General features: G+C 38.9%; 1 protein-coding gene across 2 annotated transcripts in view; it reads right to left on the bottom strand.

Annotated features, from left to right (window-relative positions):
- The window catches only part of CLDN16 (claudin 16), a 74,181-nt gene that overhangs the window by 6,352 nt on the left and 45,103 nt on the right, over window positions 1-22,726 (bottom strand). The window contains exons 2-3 of one of the 2 annotated variants that reach the window (XM_072807835.1): window positions 15,047-15,259; window positions 3,209-3,311 (exon numbers count right to left, since the gene is read on the bottom strand). In XM_072807835.1, the coding sequence (XP_072663936.1) occupies window positions 3,209-3,311; window positions 15,047-15,160 (217 nt within the window). In that variant the 5' untranslated portion in view covers window positions 15,161-15,259. Of the gene's footprint in view, window positions 1-3,208; window positions 3,312-15,046; window positions 15,513-22,726 lie in introns of those variants that run through there. The other variant, XM_072807836.1, reaches the window with a different exon arrangement.

Below are 22,726 nucleotides of genomic sequence, written 5' to 3'. Positions count from 1 at the left end.
TTCTCTTTCATTGCTTAGGTGATGAGTCTTGGCCAACATTCCATATTAACCCTTTAACCTTGCACTGTCAACTGAGCAAAACTGAAAACTATAGCCATATGGGAATATATGGTAGAAGGTCCAAGGAAGAAGATATCAGGTAAACAAAATGAAATAGTAACAATCACTCTCTGCAGTGGAAGCATTCTCAACTATGAAACCTCTTGAGCTATGAATTCCAGTTATGTTAAATTAAAAATAGGAAAATTTTGTTTCAAATAGAGGGTTAATTATCTGATGTCAATGCTACTTTTATTTTAGCCACCTAATGATACAGTATTTTCTTTGTTTTATTTTCATAGTGATTGGGGTCTCCTTGTATTTTAAATAATTTTTCCTCAATGGTGAGATACATTTAGGGCTTATTTAGTAATAGTTTGCTTGTAAAATGTGGCCAATTTATTTAAATAAAAAAGCACTACTATAATCCATTTAAGAGAGTAAATCAATGCATAAAATCAGCTTCTGATTTTTTTTTTTTTTTAAGTAGGCTTCATGCCCAGTGTAGAGCCCAACATGGGGCTTGAACTCACAACCCTAGATCAAGACCTGAGTTGAGATCAAGAGTTGATCACTTACCTGACTGAGCCACCCAGCACCCCACATTCTACCTAATCAATAGGTGATTATTTAAGATCTTAAAATGTGGCATTATTTCAAAATACTTAGACCTAACTTTCTAATTTAGGCCAAGTCTGACGTCCATTTTTCTCAAAATTCAGGAAGGAGAAAAATGTGTAACTAAGTGGTATCAGTTTTCACATTTCAACAATCTTCTTGAAACTCAAGTAACATATTCAAGCGGGTCTCCAACTCAGCAGCCCAAGCCAAGAAGTCTCTCAATTTGGAGTGCCTTCCTTAAATATTTTTAAGTCCCCTTTTGGAACCTGTGTCAAACAAGGCCAGAATTTCCACCTGAATGGGATGCCTTAATATCATGGCCCTGGTTTTCCCCTCTCCAACCCTCGCTACCACATGGAGTGTGATTTTTTTTTTTTTAAGATTTATTTATTTATTTGTTTGAGAGAGAGAGAGAATGAGGGAAGGCAGAAGAAGAGGGATAGAGAAACTTGAACAGACTCCTCGCTGGGCTCAGAGCTTAATGTGAGGCTCAGTCCCACCACCCTGAGATCAAGACCTGAGCCTATGCCAAGGATCCAACCTTTAACTGACTGAGCCATCCAGGGACCCCCAGAGTATGATTTCTGATGCTCTGTAGGACCCCTGGAGTCAAGCCTATGGCGTCATCCAATCAGTCCCATGTCCAGCCCAGATCCAAGATGGCAGCTCTGCAGGGAGATGGCTAATGCTAACCAGTCAGGAATTTCTTTCTGGGAATTTCTTACTGGGAATTATCTGAGATCTGGCTTCTAGAGTAATGTTAAATATTCTGATTTGGGGAGGGGTTATTCAACAAGAGTCCTAAAAAAAATTGTCTGAGTCTGTATACCCTAGGTCTACAAGACCATGGAAAAGGTTATCTAATTGTGATTCTATAAAAGATATCAAAGACTAAAAATAAAATGTCATAAGTAATATGCTAACTTGGTATAATTATGTCATTTTCTAAGAATGCATTTTCATCTCTGTTGTCCCTAAACATAGGATAGAATTTTTAAAATAAAAGTAATGAATCTTTAGGATAGTGTTTGAAATTAATAGGTAAGAATAGATTTTAAAATGTGAGACCATATAGGCAAATGATTTAAAAAGAAATATTAAAATATAAACAGTAATTTTCTCTGTGCAGTAAGCTTCTGGGTGATTTTCTGTTATTCTTGCATAAATGTACATAACAGTATTTAGAAGTTTGAAGTATTTTATCTTTTTTTTCCTCCACTCTCATCATCATACTACATTTCTGGAATAGTCTAGTGTCCACATAAATTTACATTCCTACTGACCAAATCATGCTTCTTTGTAGGTAGAATTAGGTTAGCATAAGGAGGGAAAAAGAGAACGAATTAAGAGGCCTTAAAAAAATGAATTATGGGCCTTAGGAATTAAGTTAAAAAAACACTCAAATCCTGAATAGCGGATGTTTTAGACCACTGCTCCTTTTAAGTGCTTATCCCTGGACTGAAATAGCTGTCCAGGGGAAAAGTCACATTCCGAGGGTTTGCTTTTCATCTATCTTGAGAAAAGAAGTTGCTGTTCCCTACTGCACCCCATCATCAGCTTTGAAAGAGACCAAAACCAATTAGCTTTAACAACAGAACTGGTATTTCTTGGCATGATTGGATGTTCTAAATAAATAAATAAATGCTATGGAGAAAAACTGAGAGAATCAATAATAACTTTTTTTTAATCTATGAAATCTCTTTATTCATGGAAACGTGGGCCTTGCTAACACCTCTAAAATTTAAGCCTAAAGGTCAGGAAGATGAAGGAGCTGGCTTTACCATCCCTGCAAACCATGTGTCATCACCTACACAGATTTTCTTCATTCCCTAATCCCTGTCCGTGTGTCTGTCTTTGCCTACCTATCTCCATGTGTTTTTCTGTCTGCCTCTGCCCGTCTACTTCCACCTTCTCTCTTTCTCAGCAAACCTCCAGTTGAATTACTGTAAATCTATTTGACTTACGTCACAGCTAAAAGACATCTCTGAAATACTTTTCGTCTAATCTGTCGATTCTAATCCTTGAATCACAGCACCCTGAAGAATTCATTTCAATTTAAAAAATGTTTAAGTCTACGGTGTGTAAGATGCTTTTCCAGGCTCTTTGGGGGAGCAGAGATGAATAAATTATATTTTTACCCTGAAGGAATGTATAAATACATGGAACATGATAAAATGAGCTCAAAATGTTTCAATTCACATTTCCAAAATAAATTTCTAATGGAAACATATTTAAAATTAGACACAACTTGACAATAGTAATGTAGAAAAAGCACACACAGGGGTGCCTGGGTGGCTCAGTCAGTTGTCTGCCTTCAGCTCAGGTCATGATCCTGGGGTCCTGAGGTCGAGCCCACCTGGGGCTCCCAGCTCAGTGGGGAGTCGGCTTCTCCCTCTCCCCTCTGCTCATGCTATCTCTTGCTATCTCTCTCTCTCTCAAATAAGTAAAATCCTTAAAACAAAACAAAACAAAAACACACAATGGAAACCCAAGTTCAGCGTTGCTTGGTAGCCCCTCCCTGGCAAGGTGTCATCTAAGGTATACATACGGGGGTGTTCGGCAAGTATAGAATCGTACTCATCACAGGTGCGAATCCCATCAAAAGCATTCGTGACACACTCCCACCAGAGGCCTCGGCATTTTGTGCTCACCTAGATGTTGGAGAAGACACTGTGTGAAACAACTCAACGCAGACACACTTCAGTTCCCCTCGATCAAAGGAAATCTTTGACTGTTGTGCTTTTGATAGTAAAGTACAGTGGTTGTAAGCGTGACCAGAATTTCATTTGCAACAAACACAATGCATTTTAGAGTATTTTCCCTTAAGCACTAACAACTGAAGGCTTTCTCCACCAGGAAATGAATTCACTTCCTGATGGGGGGCAGGGGGTAGGAAGGAGTGGTACCTAACATAGGTAAAATCACAATTACGTATATGCAAATGCTTATGGCTGGTTCCATCATGGAGTCATAGTTTTGCATAGAGGCAATTCATTTTGCTTTCCTGTGCTGATATTTGATCATCAAAAAAGAGAAAAACATAAAAAAAATCACGTAACAATGGATGATAACTGTTGACATCCTGAGTCTGTTAAGAATGTACATTAATTTTTGCCCATCATAAACAATGAATTCCATGAAGAAAACTGTTATTATATACGAGGTTCATGAACTCACAATAATTGCCAAAGAAAGCTACAACTAAGGAAAACAATACATGAAATCTAAAGATGCACAACTTCTTCCTCCTTGCCCCACTGACACACTACAAGGATTTAAGCTATGATATGGATAGGAGCAAACTGAGCCTTAACTTCACTCAACCTGATGGCTGTAAACCATTCTTCCTTAGAAACTCTGTGCAGGTGATTCTAAGTGTCCACCTAGAGTTAAAAGATACCGGTGACCTGAGCCTTTCCCTACTTTTTCTATAAGCTGCAAGTCACAATAGATTTCTTAAAACTGTAAACATGCCAACAGAAAATAGTTTCAAATATTCTTGACACAGCTCATGCATATGGAGCAGAGCTAATATGACTGTTTGTCTTGACTCAATTACAGATTCACATTACCTAGGAATTCTGGGAATAGTTTAGTAAAATTTAACCAAGAATTATCTTGGAAAATAAAAACTTAAATTTTTCCTTAAAGAAAGAATAAACAAAGCGGGAAGAGAAATGAAAAAGCTGGGAGATCATAACTAGTGTGAAGAAGAAAGGAAGGAACATAAAACACTTTGATCTGCAAAAGCAAACCATATCTGGGAATATTTGTGCTTTGAAACGCTCTGCCCCACATCCTGCCTCGAAGCTTTGTTGTGAGCCAAATACAACTGTACCACTTGCCACTCCACCACAAATTTCAACGTTGTGCTTCCATTATCACTTTACATATAAAATATTCCTAATTGGTAATAATTTTAAAAATCTACATCAAGTCTATACTATGAAGCAGTTACTATTTAAGGATATTATACTCTCAGTTATTTCTTAAAGGATCCTGTGAGATATCAATTATTATCAGTTATCTTACAAATAAGGAGAATGAGACTTGGGAAAGGTAAGTGATAAACCCAAGAAAGCATAGTGAGTAAGTGGAGGAGATAGGACTCCAATACAGCAGTCTGTGTGGCACTGCAGGATACTTAAAACCCACTTAAAAAAAATTCTAAATCCATTTCAGGCTAGCATTGGAAATTGGAAGACAGCTTTGAGGGATGTGTTAAGCCCTAACTTTAATATCATCGTGTGGCTACTAGTCTGCAGAGCCTCACTTTGGCTTACTCTTCCTAAGGTCACATATGAAGGGATGTTTGGAATTTGGGAATATTATCTGCCTAAGGACTCACAGGGACCAAAAATTTAACTGAGAAGGTCTACCTTGTGAAATCTGACTTATCAATTTCTTATCAGTTTCTAAATAAGGACGTGGACATCTCAAGTTAGATGTGATTTAAGCTACGTTAAAAAAGTACAGACTTTAAATCTAAGTTGATACTTATTATTAGGTGTGTTGTATCCTTGGGCAAGATCTTACCTTTTTTGAGCCTCAATCGTATTGGTATAAAGGAGATGGTGCAAGGAGAGTTAGAAGAATTTATTTATTTATTTATTTATTTATTTATTTATTTATTTATTTATTTGTTATTTATTTATGATAGTCACAGAGAGAGAGAGAGAGAGAGAGGCAGAGACACAGGCAGAGGGAGAAGCAGGCTCCATGCACCAGGAGCCCGACGTGGGATTAGATCCCGGGTCTCCAGGATTGCGCCCTGGGCCAAAGGCAGGCGCTAAACCGCTGCGCCACCCAGGGATCCCAAGTTAGAAGAATTTAAAACTACAAACACATGATATAAATGATTTGCTCATAAATGATCTTAGTAAAGTACTTGAATATCATAACAACCTCAGTAGTGTCTGTGTTCAACATGACTAACAGTAATATAACAAAAAAGGTAGACATAATGGGTTGAATGATGGCCCCTCAAAAGATGTCCATGTCCTAAGCCCCAGAACCTATGGATGTGACCTTATTTAGAAAAAGGGACTTTGCATATGTTATAAAGCTAAAGATCTTGAGCTAAGGAGACCTTGGATTACTAAGGTGGGCCCAAAATCTGAAGACAAGTGTCTTGGTGAAAGACACGTAGAGCAGAAGGTGATGTGACCACAGAGGCAGAGATTGAAGTGATGTGGCCATAAATCAAGGAATGCCAATGGCCACCAGAAGCTGGAAGACGCAAGGGATGGATTCTCCCATAGAACCTTCAGAAGGAGTGTGGCCTGTCAAGACCTTGATTTCAAACCTCAGGCCTCCAGAACTTCAAAAGAATAAATTTTTCTGGTGTTAAGCCACCAAATTTTGGTAATTTGTTATGGCAGCCCTAGGAAATAAATACAGTAGAGATTATTGGTGCGAACTATTATAGAAAACAGACCTTCTCATAGCTTATTGCCATTCAGTCTCTCAATTAACAGGAACATACTGCATCCAGTTTGTTCCAACTCGAGCTAGGTTGTGTGGATTCGAAGTCACCATTCTACAATCAGACAGTGATTGTCCATAGTTCCTGCTAATAGCCACTAAAACAAACAAACAAACAAGCCCATTGTGGTATTTCTTGTTATACATGAGCTTACTTAGGAAGGAACCTGAGATATAGATGTGAGAATACTCATTTTACACTGAAAAAGAGTCTCTTGGCAAAATAATCCAACAGTGGTGTCATTTTCAAGGCTATTGATCATTTACCTGCAATGACCATATTTAGAAAAGCAATGAGCTCATTAGAGGAAACAAGGAATCCAATTTCATTAGGTATTAATGCTCAGGGGCACACTATGAGATTGCTTGGTATTCACACTTGGTTAAGGTACGTGAGAATAGTGGCTGTAATTAACTAAACTTCTGTGTTAATATAGCACTTACTGGAGACACCCTTAAAGGTGCCTTTGTGCACAAAACACAAGGTTAAAAGATTTTATGTTATTTGTCATATTTTGGAAAGCCCCTCCTTGTCTAACATATAATCTTCACTTACTGATCCCTATGTTATACAACGGCTTATTAAAGAACTTCCTAAAAGGCAAGTAAATCTAAATTCTGAAAAGTTTTAAGACAAAGTTCTGTTTAAAAAGCAGACTGAGGCTTAAAATATTATGGTTAACCTTTCTTAAAGGGCAAAAATGCAAAATGTTAACTAATAATTCTTATCTTACAGGGTCATTCAAAATAGAAGATGCCAAATTTAAGCTTACTCTTTTAACATGCAATTTATATACTAATAAATGTAGATAATGATACAAGAGGAATTATTTCAATGAATATCTATTAATCCTGAAGTGAAGAGCAGATTAACTCTTTAATGGGGAGAACTTAGTTTATCCAAGATGTAACAATAAAAGTACAAGTCACAAACATGAGGCCAGCATAAATCTCCTAATATTAATTAATTGAAATAATAAAACATAGAGATCTTACAGAACAGTCCAGATTTCTGGCTTCTGTTGGAAACTTGGTCATTCTGGCCACCTAGACTCCTCAATGCCATGTATCAATAAGTAGCATCAGCTGAGTGACTGCTCCCATGAGGTGGGGCTTCTGCTGATGGGTTCCTCACCCCCCAACCCAGTCTGCCTCTCTCATGGATGTTGACTTTCGGGTTCATTTTGTGCTCCTAACAGACTGTACATTTTCTGCTCCTGGTTTATAATAAAATTCCTACCCATCATTCAAGTCTCACTTCACAGATACTCCTTCTTCCATGACATTCTCACAGTTTCTCCAGCTGGAGTTAATTTCTTTTTAGATCATTCCATAATTTGTCCATCGTCTATAGCATTTACAATATTGCATTATTATTTTTATGTGCCTTTATGTACATCTATCTCCCAAGTCTGTCTCTTGTCATCTCTCAAAGTTTATTCATTGAATGCCTGTCATGTATCAGTCAACAAACTAGCGAAATTCTGGGATACAGCAATGACCAAGACAGGTATGGCACCTTGCTTTCAAGGAGCTTACAGAGTCTTCTTCTTGAAACATAGTAGATACTCAATAGATATTTATTGAGAAAAAAAATTGATCAAGTTTTCAAATCCACACATATTAACTTTTATTTGAACTCTGGCATAGATAATGGTTACTGATACACTCTATGCATAGTTGATGCTTAATATGCACTTTTAACTTGACCAGATAAACAAAACAGCTGAATCTGGGAGTCAAAGAACTATGACTTAGACTCCAGAGTTTATACTGATTTGGTGTCAGCCTGGACCCTATCTACACAAGTGGCTCTGGGAAGTGTTTCCCATAGGACTCAGGCTGAGCAGGATACCACTCAGAAAAAGCCTTAGGAAACTGTATTGACCATGACTCTTCCCCATTGAATTTATAGTATCTTAATTTATTTCCTTAATCCTGGGATTTCTTACACTGATCTCTTTAGGAGTATTCCATTAAGGCCTCTCTACTCCAGTCTTTGCTAATTTTTCTTTCCTTATCATTCAGGAAATGTCTATAAGCAGCAACACACAATTTTGCCTACCTTGTCTTGTTTCCTCTAGTTCTGGATGTGTTTGTCTTGCCTCCAAGTATTTTATATATCTTTTGAGAATTAGAGAAACTTAAAAATACTTTAATTCATTGGCATTTATTTTTCTCCAGCTACATGTGAGGAAAAAATACACACACACACACACACACACACACACACACGTACACAATACGCTTAGCAAATATTTATTGTGGACTGACCACTATCAAATAAGATTTTCTTTGTCAATATGCATTAGATTATAAATGCCTATGCAGTGTGATGTATATGTAAATACAATACATATAGGAGGAAGTGTTCATAAATCAAAAGAAGAGTAAATCATGAAGATGTATTGTTTTAAAAACCACCTTGCATACACATATTATAGGAATTTATACTTTTCACATCACCTTACCATTCTTGTGCTAATGTACTTGAACACTGACAATACAACTTACCTGTTTTCAGTATCTAATTAAGTATATGTATTAAGATACAAAAGTTGTAATAATACTATAGTAAATAGCATGTTTTAATACTAAGACTTAAAACAATTTTGATTTTAACATGCAATGCATTTGAATTTTTTGGATTAGGATTATGAAGTTTTATTTGAATAATTTATATTATTCTGTTTACTATACTGGGCTAAAAAAATACAAAAAAGGTATTTATAAGGATAAGGAAGCAAAATTAAGATAAACATATTAGGTGTTACCTTTCCATTCTTCTCCATTTAGATGCCATGAATTTATCTGCTAACATACATTTGGTTTAGCTCTATTTACTTACTTGTGGAAAACTGGCTAAAGGTATAAATGGCAAGAATGATATAATGCATTCTTAGTAGATAGAATAATAACTTTTGTGGCCTTCATGGTTATATTACCTAATTTATATATTTGAACTACTAAAGATTTCAGATTTAACATTTCTTGCTTAACTTCTTTAAGCCACATGTTTAATCATTTTAGAATGCTTATGAAAGCATAGTACCACAACTTTGCAATGACTGCCACATCAGTTGTGACATATCACAATACACATTGAGTGCGTAACAATAAAATATCAATTCACTTTTTTCTCTCTCCCTTTCTTCATTCTCATCTTTATGTGAAACACCAGGCAAAAAAGCTGTATTCTCTGGACCAGAATACCCTCTTCGCCAACCTTATTATACATCCCAGAGAATTAGATTTTTAGTCCCACGTTATTAAAAAGAGGAACCAAACCTATATCTTGAAGTTTAAATTGTAGTAAGATAAGAAATCTTGCCTAGGAAAAGGTGGTAGTCTCCCTACTGAGATACTTCTCACTTATGGCTCAGTGTGTGATTTCCAAAGATCACCTCACATTATAATTCACTCACTTATTCATTATTTTCATAGATATGCCAAGTATCTTAATAAGTGCCCAATAAATTCATGTGAATCATGAGTTCCCATGATTTGGAAGTTGGTGCTATGTGCAGTAGGAGATCATGAGATGAACAAGAGAATATTTGCGACAATATTGTTGTCACAGGTGTGTGCTGAAGGAGTCTGCAATGAATTAGAAGGTAACACCAGTATATGAACAAGCAGACTACGTGCTAGGTATAATAATTTTTATACTTATTTCATTTCTGAAGCAACTGTAGCATCATTAATGTGATTAGAAATCCCAGGAGAGAACATGATTATGGGGATAAAATAAATCCAAGTATAAGACACTTTCATTTAAGATAATAAAATTCTAATCATAATAGTGTTTGGTATATAACAAGTTCTCAGTAAATAATTAACACAAGATTAACTGAAAAATGGATTAATCTTGTGAAAACATTCTTTCCTTCTGATAACTGAAAGACCAGTAACTTTGTGAAGAAACTATTTTTTATTTCAGTATCCTTAATGAAGAATTATGTAACTTCCAATTTAGTTCATATTAATAATATTATTTATTCATGATTTCTTTTTCTTTTTGAAATGTATTTAATGAATAACTAATGCTATTTTCTCTCTATTGTCTGCCTTATTCCCTGGTTAAACAAGAAGGAAGCAGTCATAAGTAAAAAAAAATGGGCAAACCACAGCTCAGCGAAGTAAACAAAATTTCTCCAAGAGAATCAATAGCGAAAACAGGAATAGAACTTAAATCTCATATCTCTCCCTTCAGTGAACATTATACAAAATGTCATCTCCTCCTCCAGAACAAAAACAAAACAATAAACTGCAAATAGACAATAATGTATCTCTCATTTATTGACTGATTTGTATTTGCCTGGTACTGTGGTAAATGCTTTAGGTACACAAGCTCATTTAATCCTCACAAGACACTTATGATGTGCATATTATTCTTTTACAGAAGAGGAAATGTGCTTTATAGCAATTTAAATGTCTGCAATTTAAATATATGTAAGTATTGCCTGGCAGTGTGGGATTTAATCTCAGGTCCTCTACCATCAAGTCCAACCTGTAAACTTCCTCACCATAAAGCCTTGTATTCCCAGTCGCCTTGAGGTGCTATATAAAAATCTAAATGAGGACCAAATAGTGAGGTGGTCCAGGCATATTGCTGCTTGATATCTTGTGTATAGAGACTAGTTTTTCTCCATTTACTCTCTTGGTAAGTGACTCTGCCATTCTTCCAATTGCCTAAAAACAATAAAATGGATTTGCACCCTGACTTCTCCCTAGAATCAGCTCCTTTCCCCACATGCAATCATCAACCCTATTGATTAGAGTTCTTTAGAGCTTCCCATATCTTTACATGCCTCTCCATGCTTGCTGCCTTGATAGGCCAGACCACCGTGGCTTCCTTTCTGTTCTATGGCAAAGACCTGCCAATTAGTCTCCCTACACTTCATTTTACCCTTTCTAACCATACCTCACAAGTAGCCAGAATAACCAATCTATGTGAAACACATGCATGCTTTACAGCAAAGGACCTTTCTCCACTGTGTAAGATCTGTTTTACGTGAGCACAAAGCCTTTGATGACCAAGCTCCTATATTCTCTTCCCTACATTGGAAATTCTTACCGTGCTGAGATGGCCCAAAGCCACAGATATTGCTCTCATACCTGGATCATTGCCCATACTCTTTCCTGTGCTTGGAATACTCGCTACTTCTCCCTCCCTCATCTGGTCTTCAAGTCTCAATTTAGGTATTTCTTCTTCCAAGTTGCCTTTACTCGTTAGCCAAGATTGGGCAAGCTGGCTGCTTGGAGTTATTTGTTATGATGGCACTTGCCACACCATACTGTAACTATGAGTTCTCTTGTCTGTCTCCCTCAGTAAGCTGGGAGCAACCTAAGGTAGATCCAGTTTGCATCTTCTTTCCTAACTGGTACCCATCACAGCACAGGGGAGACCGAGGTATCAAATGGTATTTCTGGAATGAAGGGAGAGAAAAAGGAAAGAAAAGGGAAAGAGAGAGAAAGGGAAGGAAACAGATGAAGGAAAGACTAGCAGAAAGAAAAGGAATGAGAGGAAAAGCATAAGAGATGGAAGAGAGAGGGAAGGGAAAAGGCAAAAAGGAAGGAGGGAAGGGATAAAAGAAGATGAAGGGAAGGACAGGAAGAAGAAATTCGTAAGGAGACAAGGAGGATGGAAGAAAGGAAGGGTGTATGAAGTTACGGAGAAATGGAGAACGTGTGCACTAGGTTCTTAGCGGAAGTTTTGAGGGGAGAGGCTGTGGTCACCATGGATTCTTCAGTGACCCTGAAGTGACAGTCATAGCCAAGGAGTCCTGGGGTTAAAGAATGTGAAGACTGAGGAAAAAAAAAACAACAACAACTTTAAAACAATGCAGTTTGCTTTGTTTTGTAGTTGAAGAAGCTGACCTGAAGGCTGAGCCAGGGCTTGCACGAAGGAAGACAGGAAAGATGTGAACATGGCCTGGATTAATCTTAAAGCCCAAGTTCTGTCCACCGTGTGGGTTTTCCCAGAGACACAGAAAAATCAGTGATGATGGAGTAGAATGGGGACTTAGAGCCACTGGTCCCTGGTTTGGGGTTGTGCACAGTGCCATTTGTAGGCCATTTCTTTTTTTTCCAAACATTTTTACTTCATGCAAAGGACTTCTCTCTTCAAGGGAGGCATGAGGAAGGCAATATAATATGTTACACAATTTTGAGTATTCTCCAGTAAGACAAAAGAATATTTGAGCTCTTTCTGTCTCTTGGCCCCGCTTATTCACCTTAATCCTCTAACAAGCCCTGACCTTCTCTCATTCTCTACGTTTGCCATGTGTCCTCTGGTCTGGAAATCCCCTGCTGCCATCTCTACCTTTTGAAATCCTTTGTGTCTTCTGGAGGCTTTGCTCAAATGCCTTTTCCTCCCTGAGGCCTGCTGCAACAAGAGATAATCATTCTACCTTCTTTGCTCCGATGGCATATTGTTCATTTCTTTCTCAAATATGAACTGGCCTGTGCCTTTCATTATAGTTTCGTGGGTATCTTTTTTCTTCACTAAATGCCTACTCCTGGAAGACAGGACTCACTCAAGCTTTATCTTTGCCTCCTCTGGTAAGATCAGCACAGTACTCTTTATATCCATACATTTCATATTTGTTATGTTGAATTGAACTGCAGAATCTATTTTCCAACTCTGATGCCTACATCCCCCTATAAGATTCACAAAGCCAACGAAGCTAAAAATTCATAATACTGCTTTGTGTTTAAATACTCCAGAGGTTAAAAAAAATACTCCATAGGTAAGTGTTTTAAAGCACTTTTGTTGCATCAACTCTTGTCCAGTAGTGGTTTAAAGTGAGCTGTTAATATGGACCAAAGATGATACACCCATAAGGAAGGAAGCAAGGAGAAAGAAGAGTAGAATTGAGACAGTGAGTATCAGAACCCCCAAATCTATGGATAATTATACACCTTTATATACTGGCCAACTGACAGAGAAATTATGAGAGATCTCTGTCCTTTTAAAAATATTAATAAATAAAGAGATTGTTGGAGACAAGAGATCTCATTTGTCCCAGGGATTTTGTTGTAATGTGGAGGCTTCTTGGGAAATGTTTGTGTAATACATTTCAAGTATGAGAAATAAGAAAGAAGCTAAGAAATACTAACTATTGTCCAAGGTTAGCAAAGATTTACTTGGGGTGAATAAGCGGGGCTGCTCATTCCATTCATTTTAACTAGCAATGTTCTTGCACAGAGCAGATGGCAAATTGGTTGGATGCTGAAATCAAAGCAAGAAGGCGCTTTAAATGCCAGGACTCTCAATCTCTCTCAGCAAGGTCTGACCCTTCCTAAACTTCCATTTCTTATCGAGTGAACTTAGTAATGTTGTCAGCTTAGGCAGAAAGATTTTCAAATTGTTTTAGAAAATATTTTAATAGTGCTTTTAGATAAGATTTTACATATTTGTAAAAAAAAAATGATTTCTATTTTGCTGGAGCCCAGCACATTTGGAAATTAATCTCCTACTACTGGTAATCCCGATTCTGGTGAGCTAAGGGCAAAAGACATTTTTATCTGTGCTTTTCTCTGAGCGCTGTTCAAAGAGCGTTCTTTTTTCATTCACCATTTATAGGCACAGCCAGATAAAATACATCACTGGACTCAGATATAGCAGATATCCTTTGCAGTATTTCAATTCTGTCACAATTTTGAGAAACATAATTTTCTGGTGCTAAAGAAGTATTTATAACTAACTCTGTTGGTTTTGAAATGCCATGTAGAAGTCGGAGGAAAATTAAAGGCCAAAATAATAATAATAATAAACGCAAAAATAATACACAGCAAAATAGAAAGGTTATTACTTTTCATTTCTGCCTCCAACTTGAGAGTCTAATAAATAAAATCAGGAGAAGAATACATAAACCAGCACTTGGGTAGCTTTCCTAAGTCATAACGGTGACAGCAGAGCATTTGTAAGAACTAAGTGTTCCCCTCAGGATGTACATGAGAGAGCCAGTTGGGTTGCTATAGTCTTTTAGTTCCTGATACATTGTCTCTTTTTCTTACCTACACTTTCTGGAGCCTTATTAATGAATAGGAGCTGATTTTTTTTTATTTTTTTTTTATTTTTCTTTTTCTTTTTTTTTTTTTTAGGAGCTGATTTTGAAGATCGGATGTTTTTACTCAGTTCTACCTCTCTCAGATTCCTAGAGCCACAAGAAATAACTGTAAACTTCAAAATTGCTTCTTCTGAGCTTCTGCAGTAAGAAAAATAAAATGCTTCAAATGTGAACCACTCACTCATTTCTTACCTAACAGTTGACTTCCAAGAACAACTTATATGTGAGAGGGTTTTGTAAATCCACATCCGCCCCCTGTACCTCAGGACACACTGCAAAGAGTTGTCCTCCCTCAGAGTACTTGTTCCTACTCAGAGACTCCTTAAAAATAATAGTTTTCTCTTGCACAGTAATTGGGTAAGTTTGATATACCTTGAGTTTGATTACTCAGTTTCTTAAATTATCACTTAAGAGAGGGCTCTCGTGTTACTCATAATGTTCTCCTCAAGATTAGAAAGTGTTTGGTTGCCAGAAAGGATGTCACGGGAATGTTATTCAATTTAGTATACGCAGCAGTGGAAGAGATGAATTTCTGGGGGACTCAGTGGCAGGGGTTATGTAATTACCCTTGTGTGAACTTATCCTCACGAAAATAGAGGGATTATTCAGTTACCTCATCTATAAAATGGGATAACACCACCACCTACCTCATAGATCAGCTGTGATGATGGAATGAGCTAAGGTAAGACTCAGTAAGTAGTAAGGAAAAGTCCATCCATGTTGGCTATTATTTCTTTCATTAATCCTGATAAAATTTCCTGAGACAGTGGGACTAAGAGAAACTTTGCACAGCCTTGGGTCAGAGAAAGAAGGCGTTGACTTCTTACCTCCAGGGAATCGTCAGCATTCACCATCCAACAGTCTGTCCAGGTGGCCACGACCAAGAACCCAGTAGAGAAAAAGGCAAAGAAGCAGGCGGTGTACTGGAGAAGACCTCTCATGTTGGCGAGCAGCCTGTCTGGAAGGGACACATGGGCAGCTGTCAGCCCTGGGCCCCCTCAGGTAGCTGGAACGCTGTCCGTCTTCTGAGCTGCTGGTACCTGGGGATGTGAAAACACCAGGCTTTTACTTTTCCTCCCACCCCACTGCAGACGTCTTAAGTTGTAGTGAGAGTAATGCGAACAGGCTGTAACCCTCGGAGGGGTCCTGGAGGTCATTATCCAAAGCACCCAGCCTCCAATCAGAAGCCAGGGCAGAGAAAGGGCTGAGTGTGTTCTGGGTGGGGGAGAAAAGGAGCCCTGGTAACATGTTCTGCCCAGACTGAGGGCTGATGGGAGATGATGGTCACCTGGGGCACGTGGCAATGCCAAGATGGGGAGAAGGAAGAAGGGTCACACCCCATGCTGACGCCTGTAAACTGATCTTTCTCAAGCCCTCCAGGGAAAGTGAGTTATTCTCCTCCCTCCTCGGTAAGGAGGCTACACGGTTGACTGCGTGCTATTTTATTATGAGGACCATTTTAATATGCGTTGACTACCTTAGACAGACAGGCCACTGGTGCAACTATGCTAAATAAGTGGTAGCTCCAGGGAGTTTGCATTCCACAGTGCTGGACAGGACGGCCCCTTGAAGGGGTTCCAGTACCTGGCCCCAGGTGGAGCCCAGCTCCTGACCTTTGGGCACTGCAGAGTGGGAAGCCACCCGCATTCACATCCACTCACCTCTGCGTGGAAAGCCTGGCTCTGAAGCTGAGGGGCTGAGGGCACCTGCGCTTTGCTCTCTGTAAAACTAGAGGTACTAATGCCATCTTCATGAGCTGTTTGTGAGAATTGACATTGTGTCTGTATATCATTTAGAAGAGTAGTTGACAAAAGTAGCTGAATGGTAAACATTAGCATGACCAAGAATTCTCTATAGGATTATTTTTCTCCCATGGACCACTGAATGAATATATTTCAAAAAAAATCCACCTGCTTATATTAGAAAAAAATATTTTTTAAAAAGATTTTATTTACTTATTCATGAGAGACACACAGGGTGAGGCAGAGACATAAGCAGAGGGAGAAGCAGGCTCCATGCAGGGAGCCCCATGCAGGACTCGATCCCGGGACCCCAGGATCATGACCTGAGCTGAAGGCAGATGTTCAACCACTGAGCCATCCAGGCGTCCCTAGGAGAAAGGATTAAAAAAAAAAAGTTTTTGATACAGCAGCAGCAACTGGAGTTTTACCTATATCTGAGTGCATAGTCTTATTGAGTATAAATACTTGCAAAAGCATACAGGTGCCCATTTTATCATCACCAGACTCCTCTAAACTAACACCCAAAATTGAAGTGATAATAATGAAAACTATTTTATATGGTTCTTAATCCGAGAGAGAGAGAGAAGGAGTTGGTGAGGAACAGAAGAAGAATTACAAATAGGTCATTACTTTGGGAAAAATCAGCAGAGAGTTATTTTAGGAATAGCTCAAGGAAGGATTACTTTCTTTTCCCAACTTAAAAATAATTGGGTTATACTATTTCAGGTAAAAGGCTAAAATCAGTATTGATACAATGTCCTTGGAGGATATATTAAAATAATAAGCTTTTATGACTAAAGTTTGTATTTTCTCATCTTAACTCATTTGTATTCAAATATATAAAGTGTAAATTGAAAAGTGACCTGAAACGTAAAGATATAAAACCATATGTGGAATATAAACCTAGTTGTCACCATAAACAAGGTTAGGATATATATGTTTTATATATATAAATATATATATATATACACACATATATATTTGTTTTGTATATATATTATATAATATAATTTAAATATATATTTGTTTTATATATATTTGTTAAGGTAGTTATCATTAATTTGTAAGGTGCATTAGAGATGCTTTTAATTTTACTTATTTTATTGACTTATTTTACTTGACAATTGGGAAAAATAATGTTTGTTTTTTAAAGCGCTCATTGAAAGAATGGAATTATCTATGGTGAAAGGCAGCCACAATGCACACATGCTACTTTGGTGAGTCACAAATCTTTCCCTGTGCCCTAAAATCTAAAATGTTCACGCTCTATTGATCTGGGAGAGGAAACCCATTCCAAAAGCACATAACCCATTACAGGAAAAGTCCCGGACTTAGCAGTGAGCTTTCCACCCAGGGACTTTTCCCAATGACTATTCCTGCTAGGAGCACACCCAGGGCAATGGTTCTCAAACTTCAGTGCACACTGGAATCTCTAAAGCCATTTCTTATAAGTGCAGAAGTAGGAGTTCCATCCTCAAAGATTTGAGTTCAAGAAACTGGGCATGGGGACCAGGTGTTAACATGTTATAAATGTCTTGTATAAAATTCTGATTCTGAAACACATGACCATGCTTTGAGAGACTCAGAAGGACAGAAGAAAAATCAACATTAAAACCAGAATATGATTTTTCGGAGTCAAATACTATAGATCACAAAGAGAAATATCAGAATTGTATTTTTGGTGCTATCACTTCCCTAATAAGTACCAATATCAGGTCCCAGATCCCAGTAACAGGATTTTTTTTTAAGATTTTATTTATTGATTTGAGAAGAAGAGAGAGAGAGAGAGAGTGTGTGTGTGTGTGTGTGTGTGTGTGAGAGAGAGAGAGAGAGAGAGAGGGCATGAGCAGGGGCAGAAGCAGAGGGAGAAGCAGACTCCCTGCTGAGCAGGGAGCTCATAGGGCTCAATCCCAGGACCCTGGAATCATGACCTGAGCTGAAGGCAGATGCTTAACTGACTGAACCACCCAGGCGGCCCCAACTGTCAAGACTTCCTGGAGAGGATGAAACGAGGGAGAAAACCCTGAGCACACATATGATTTTACATGCAAACACAAACATGTTTTGTCTCTTATGAAATCAGAGACTCTTCCCCAAGAAAGGTATAGACGGTAACTTAATTTATTTAATTCCCCAAGTTATACTGGACATTGCATATGGTTGAAGCTAGAAGTACTATTCCTGCAACTATAAGAGCATTCCAGAATCAAAAGTTTAACACCTTTAGAGAATAACCTAAGACAATCAGGTTTAAATATTTTTTTCTGGGGCTGAGGCCATAATATGAATGGGGATCTAAGAAAAGAAGAGCCATATTGATTAACAGAGTCGGAAGGACTTCATGGTGGAATGTGTGTGCATTTCTAAGGAAGGTTTAACTGTGCAGGCAGCTGCCAGGATGGAGGGTGTAGAAGCAGCACGAATCACTCGCAGTGATGTACAGGCATATCCCTTTTGCTCTGGACTGCAATAATTAACTTCATCAACTCAATCCCAGTTTGGTTCCGTTCCGCACAGCACACATTCATGGACAGCCTACTCTGACTTCAGTTCTGTGCTCGGTTCTGGGGACACAGCTCAGATGGAAGATGGAAGACCTAGTCCCCGACTTTGAGAAGCTGCAGGGAGTGGCCCAGAGCCAGGCTCATGGTGGGAAGGGAACAAGTCCATCAGGTAACTCTGAATTCAGCCTTAAGTTACAGTTCCACTTCCAAAATCAGGGCCCAGCACATGAGCTAGAAACACACAGGGCTTCCCAATGTAGTATAAGCACAAAGGACAATTCTGGCCACGCATGTGGCACAGCAGTGTTGACAAAATATTTTCAAACACATTATCTCATCTGAGCTTCCTGAAGACAGCTTTGTTTTGTTCACCAGTGCATCCCGAGTGATAAAGATCCTGTCTGGCAGCCAGTAGGTCTTAACAAATCTAAGCTGAATTTAATTGACTCCTCCCAGCTCCCACATTTTACAGAAGAGGAAGTAAGGTTGGACTTGCTCTTTGTGAACCATCCAGGGACCCCCAGGATCAGTGCTGGGCTGGCCGGAGCGATGCTATGATTTTTGCAACTCCGGAGCTCTCAGTTTTGCAGGAGCCCTAGGGTATTTTGGTGCATTCATCCATAGTCTGGGTCCCCCTGGGCCCACACTTCTGCTGGTTGAAGCTTTAGAGCCACCTGGTGAGGTGAGGGCCTCCCCTGCCTTGCAGCCGGGCAGCCCGTCTGTGAAAGGAGCTCATTGTACCAAGGGAAAGACTGCATTTGTCCCGTTGGCCTGTAGGTGGAAGCAGCTCTGCGTTGGGTTGAGAAAGCCAGCAACATGTTTTCCTCTTAACTCTGTTGTTCCTGTTAGTGTCACAAACTGTTCCTTCTAGCTATGCTCTTTATAATGACACAAGTCCTTAGACGAATAGTTGATTTATACCACAGCTTATGAATGATTTCCTCATTCCTTTTTAATTGCCCAGTACCCACTGGAAAAACCTAGACCAGTTGTTGCTGCCAAAGGCCATGACAACTACAAGGAATAGCAAAAGACGTCGGTGGTTAAAAGCTTAGACCTCAGAGTCAGGCAAACCCGAGTTCAGGCTAAGCTACTTAACACATGTGAGTTCCTGGGCAAGCTACTTAATTGCTTGCTCAATAAAATGAGAATTATGAATTCTGCCTAAGATGGCTGTGAGGAATAAATAACATTTTTCAAGGTCTTAATACAGTGCCTGGGAAGTAAGAAACAATCAATGAATTATGATTTCAGAGTAGATGAGACGAATGCCCTTTCCCTAGGCTTAGAGTGAGGTGTGGGAACGCTCACCCTTCTCCGTGGTGACAGGGAAGTGGGACTTAATACATACCGCTGGCTGTCTCCATAAATATCTCCTAATAATTTATCTCCCTTCTTGCCATTCACTGGGTATGGTGCTGGGAGTTGGGGTGGGGGGGCGGTGAGGAGGCAGGGCTGAGATACCTGGGCCACTACGAGTCGTGAAACAGGTTCTAAGACACCTCTTTTGCAACTTCTGCCTGGGGTCTCTCTTCTCATCGTGGAATGTGGTCCTTATTGTCTAGTGACCTCAGCTGAAACTGAGACTACAATTGAAAAAGCTAGTATACAGCCTTATGTGATATTAGGCTGATTTCTAGTATTTATCCTGGCTAGATCATGCTTGGATTTGTTGTGTTTACTTCTGGATACCACCTTTTAAAGTAAACTGGAGCCCTCTTCTAGAGGAGAAGCTTCTAGTTAGTGAAGTTTGTGAGGAAGTTGGTAAGCATCTCCTAGTAGGTATGCCTGCAGAGCATTAGGATGAAGAGGGCATTTTAAATCTAAATAAAGGAGACAGCAAACATGATAGTGGGCTTTAAATAATAGGAGGAGGGGATCCCTGGGTGGCTCAGCGGTTTGGCACCTGCCTTTGGCCCAGGGCATGATCCTGGAGTCCCGGGATCGAGTCCCACGTCAGGCTCCCGGCATGGAGCCTGCTTCTCTCTCCTCCTGTGCCTGTGCCTCTCTTTCTCTCTCTACATCTATCATGAATAAATAAATAAATCTTAAAAAATTTTTGAAAATATATTAAAAAATAATAATAGGAAGATTTCCACGTGAGAAAGAAATGATGATCTTTCCAGGAGGCTTCAGAGAACATAACTAAATATATATATATATATATATATATATATATATATATATATATATATATATATATCCTGCATAGAAAGGCAGGATTATATTTGATTGAGGGCAAAAATTACAACAATTAAAACTCACTGAAGGAAAGTGGTCTGGTCTGGTAGGTTTCCTGACATTGGAGATATTCAAATCGAGGAGGGATTACCACTGTATAGAGTTCATGCATCAGTTTATGATGGGATACTTGAACTTTCCAATTTGGAGAATTCTTGGGAGGGCATGAAGTCCTGGAAATTTTATGTTCTTGATTTATCTCTTACCTTACATAGAATGTGAGTCTTACTTAAGCCAAGTCTCAGAGGTGACACAGTGAATCATTCATCAAAATTCACACCTCAGTTCAGCAGCAATGCATACATCACTACTCATTCTGTAACTTATTTCACCTAGAAAAACAAGACTTCCATCATGGTACAGTGCAATTCAGCTTCCAAGAGTGCTTTGGGTGAACCATGCTGGAATAAACCTGGTGTCAAAGGTTAGCATTTTACTCCCTCTGAACTTAACACATCACTCACAAAAGCCATCCCAACATGAAACTCTTGTCTTGAATGGCCCACACCCCTCCATATACATCCTTATGTTCAGTATCAAATTGATATTATGTGAATCTCACAAGGTGAACTTTTTTTCAACTCACTCAAACACATTCAATTTGCTATTACTAATGTTTTCTCACCATTTTTTATTTCCGTCTTGCTTTATCAGCACATATATAAGTGTTCACTTACAGAATCAGTCTCAGCTCCTCTTTTTAAATTGCAATGGCTGTGTGAATGGCGACTGTGCAGTGTGCCCTTAACCTGTGCTGGGCAAGGAAACACTGACATTGTCAGGGAACTGTAGGAGATGCTTTTATAAACTGTCAGGCTGTGTCCTTATCACTGCCCTTGTGCCCACATTTACAATCCACTGGGCTCAATTAATATAGCCTTTGTTCAACATTCTGGAGGGACAATTGCATAAAGAAAGTTCCTATCAAGACAGCGGATTGCTAGCTTCAATTTCGTTCGATACACTGGTGCTAAATGACATCAGTGATAATACAATGTTATCAAGGGTCTAGAGGTAGAAGAAAAGGTATAAGATGAAGAAATAGCCAGCGCTCTGCTATATTCATAGTTCAGTATATGTTTAGGACAAGAGAGAAAAATGAAGCTGGAGGGGCAGATTATAGTCACATTGTGGAACATATTCAATTCCAGATTGAGGAGCATGGATTAATTTACTGTTTATTGAGTCAATGAAAGTTTTAGACGAGAAAGAAAGAGTGACCAATTAGCAGGGAGATCAGAGAACATCCCTTTTTACTGCTACCTGGAAACTTAAATCCTATCTGCCCTATCCTTTGGCCTTTAAACCACAGTGACCACCAACTAGGTCTGGGGAAGCATATATAAACAATGCCTAGTCAATTAATTATATTTTAGGAAATTACCTTCACTTTTTCCCTTGCTCTTTGCCCTACATCACCCAGTACCTGTGCTTCGTCTTCCAATGGCTTTTGGATTCAGTCCAATGGATTCAGTCCAATGGCTTTTGGACTTTATCTGTCATTTAAATCCCACTACTGATCCCTTGAACTTGCAAAGTGACCAGATGCCCTAGTTTTTACATTTGGTTGTCCCTAGGACCTGGCTTGTACTCCCCCCTCCCGGCCTGTCTGAATAATCTCTCCTCCATCCTGCTCAACTATGGTCCCTGGAACCCCAACTTGTATTGTTCATTTGTAAACCAGTTTCCTTCTGCCCACCAAGGAGAAACAACTCCAAGCTTGCTTGGCCCTCTGATTCCTTGGCATGTGACTTAAAACCCTACTGATTTAGAAACAAATTCATCAGCCTTGTTCTTTTTTTAGATTTTTTTTTTTTAATTCATAGAGACAGAGAGAGAGAGAGAGAAAGAGGCAGAGACACAGGCAGAGGGAGAAGCAGGCTCCATGCAGGGAGCCCAACGTGGGACTCGATCCAGGGTCTCCAGGATCAGGCCCTGGGCTGCAGGCGGCGCTAAAACGTCGAGCCACCTGGGTTGACCCCTCGTTCTTTTTTTAATCTCCATAATTTGTCTATACTTT

This window comes from Canis lupus, chromosome 31, assembly GCF_048164855.1.
Source record: "Canis lupus baileyi chromosome 31, mCanLup2.hap1, whole genome shotgun sequence".
Classification (NCBI taxonomy): domain Eukaryota; kingdom Metazoa; phylum Chordata; class Mammalia; order Carnivora; family Canidae; genus Canis; species Canis lupus.
Note: the sequence above shows the minus strand (reverse complement) of the source record. Positions and strands in the feature narration are given on the sequence as shown.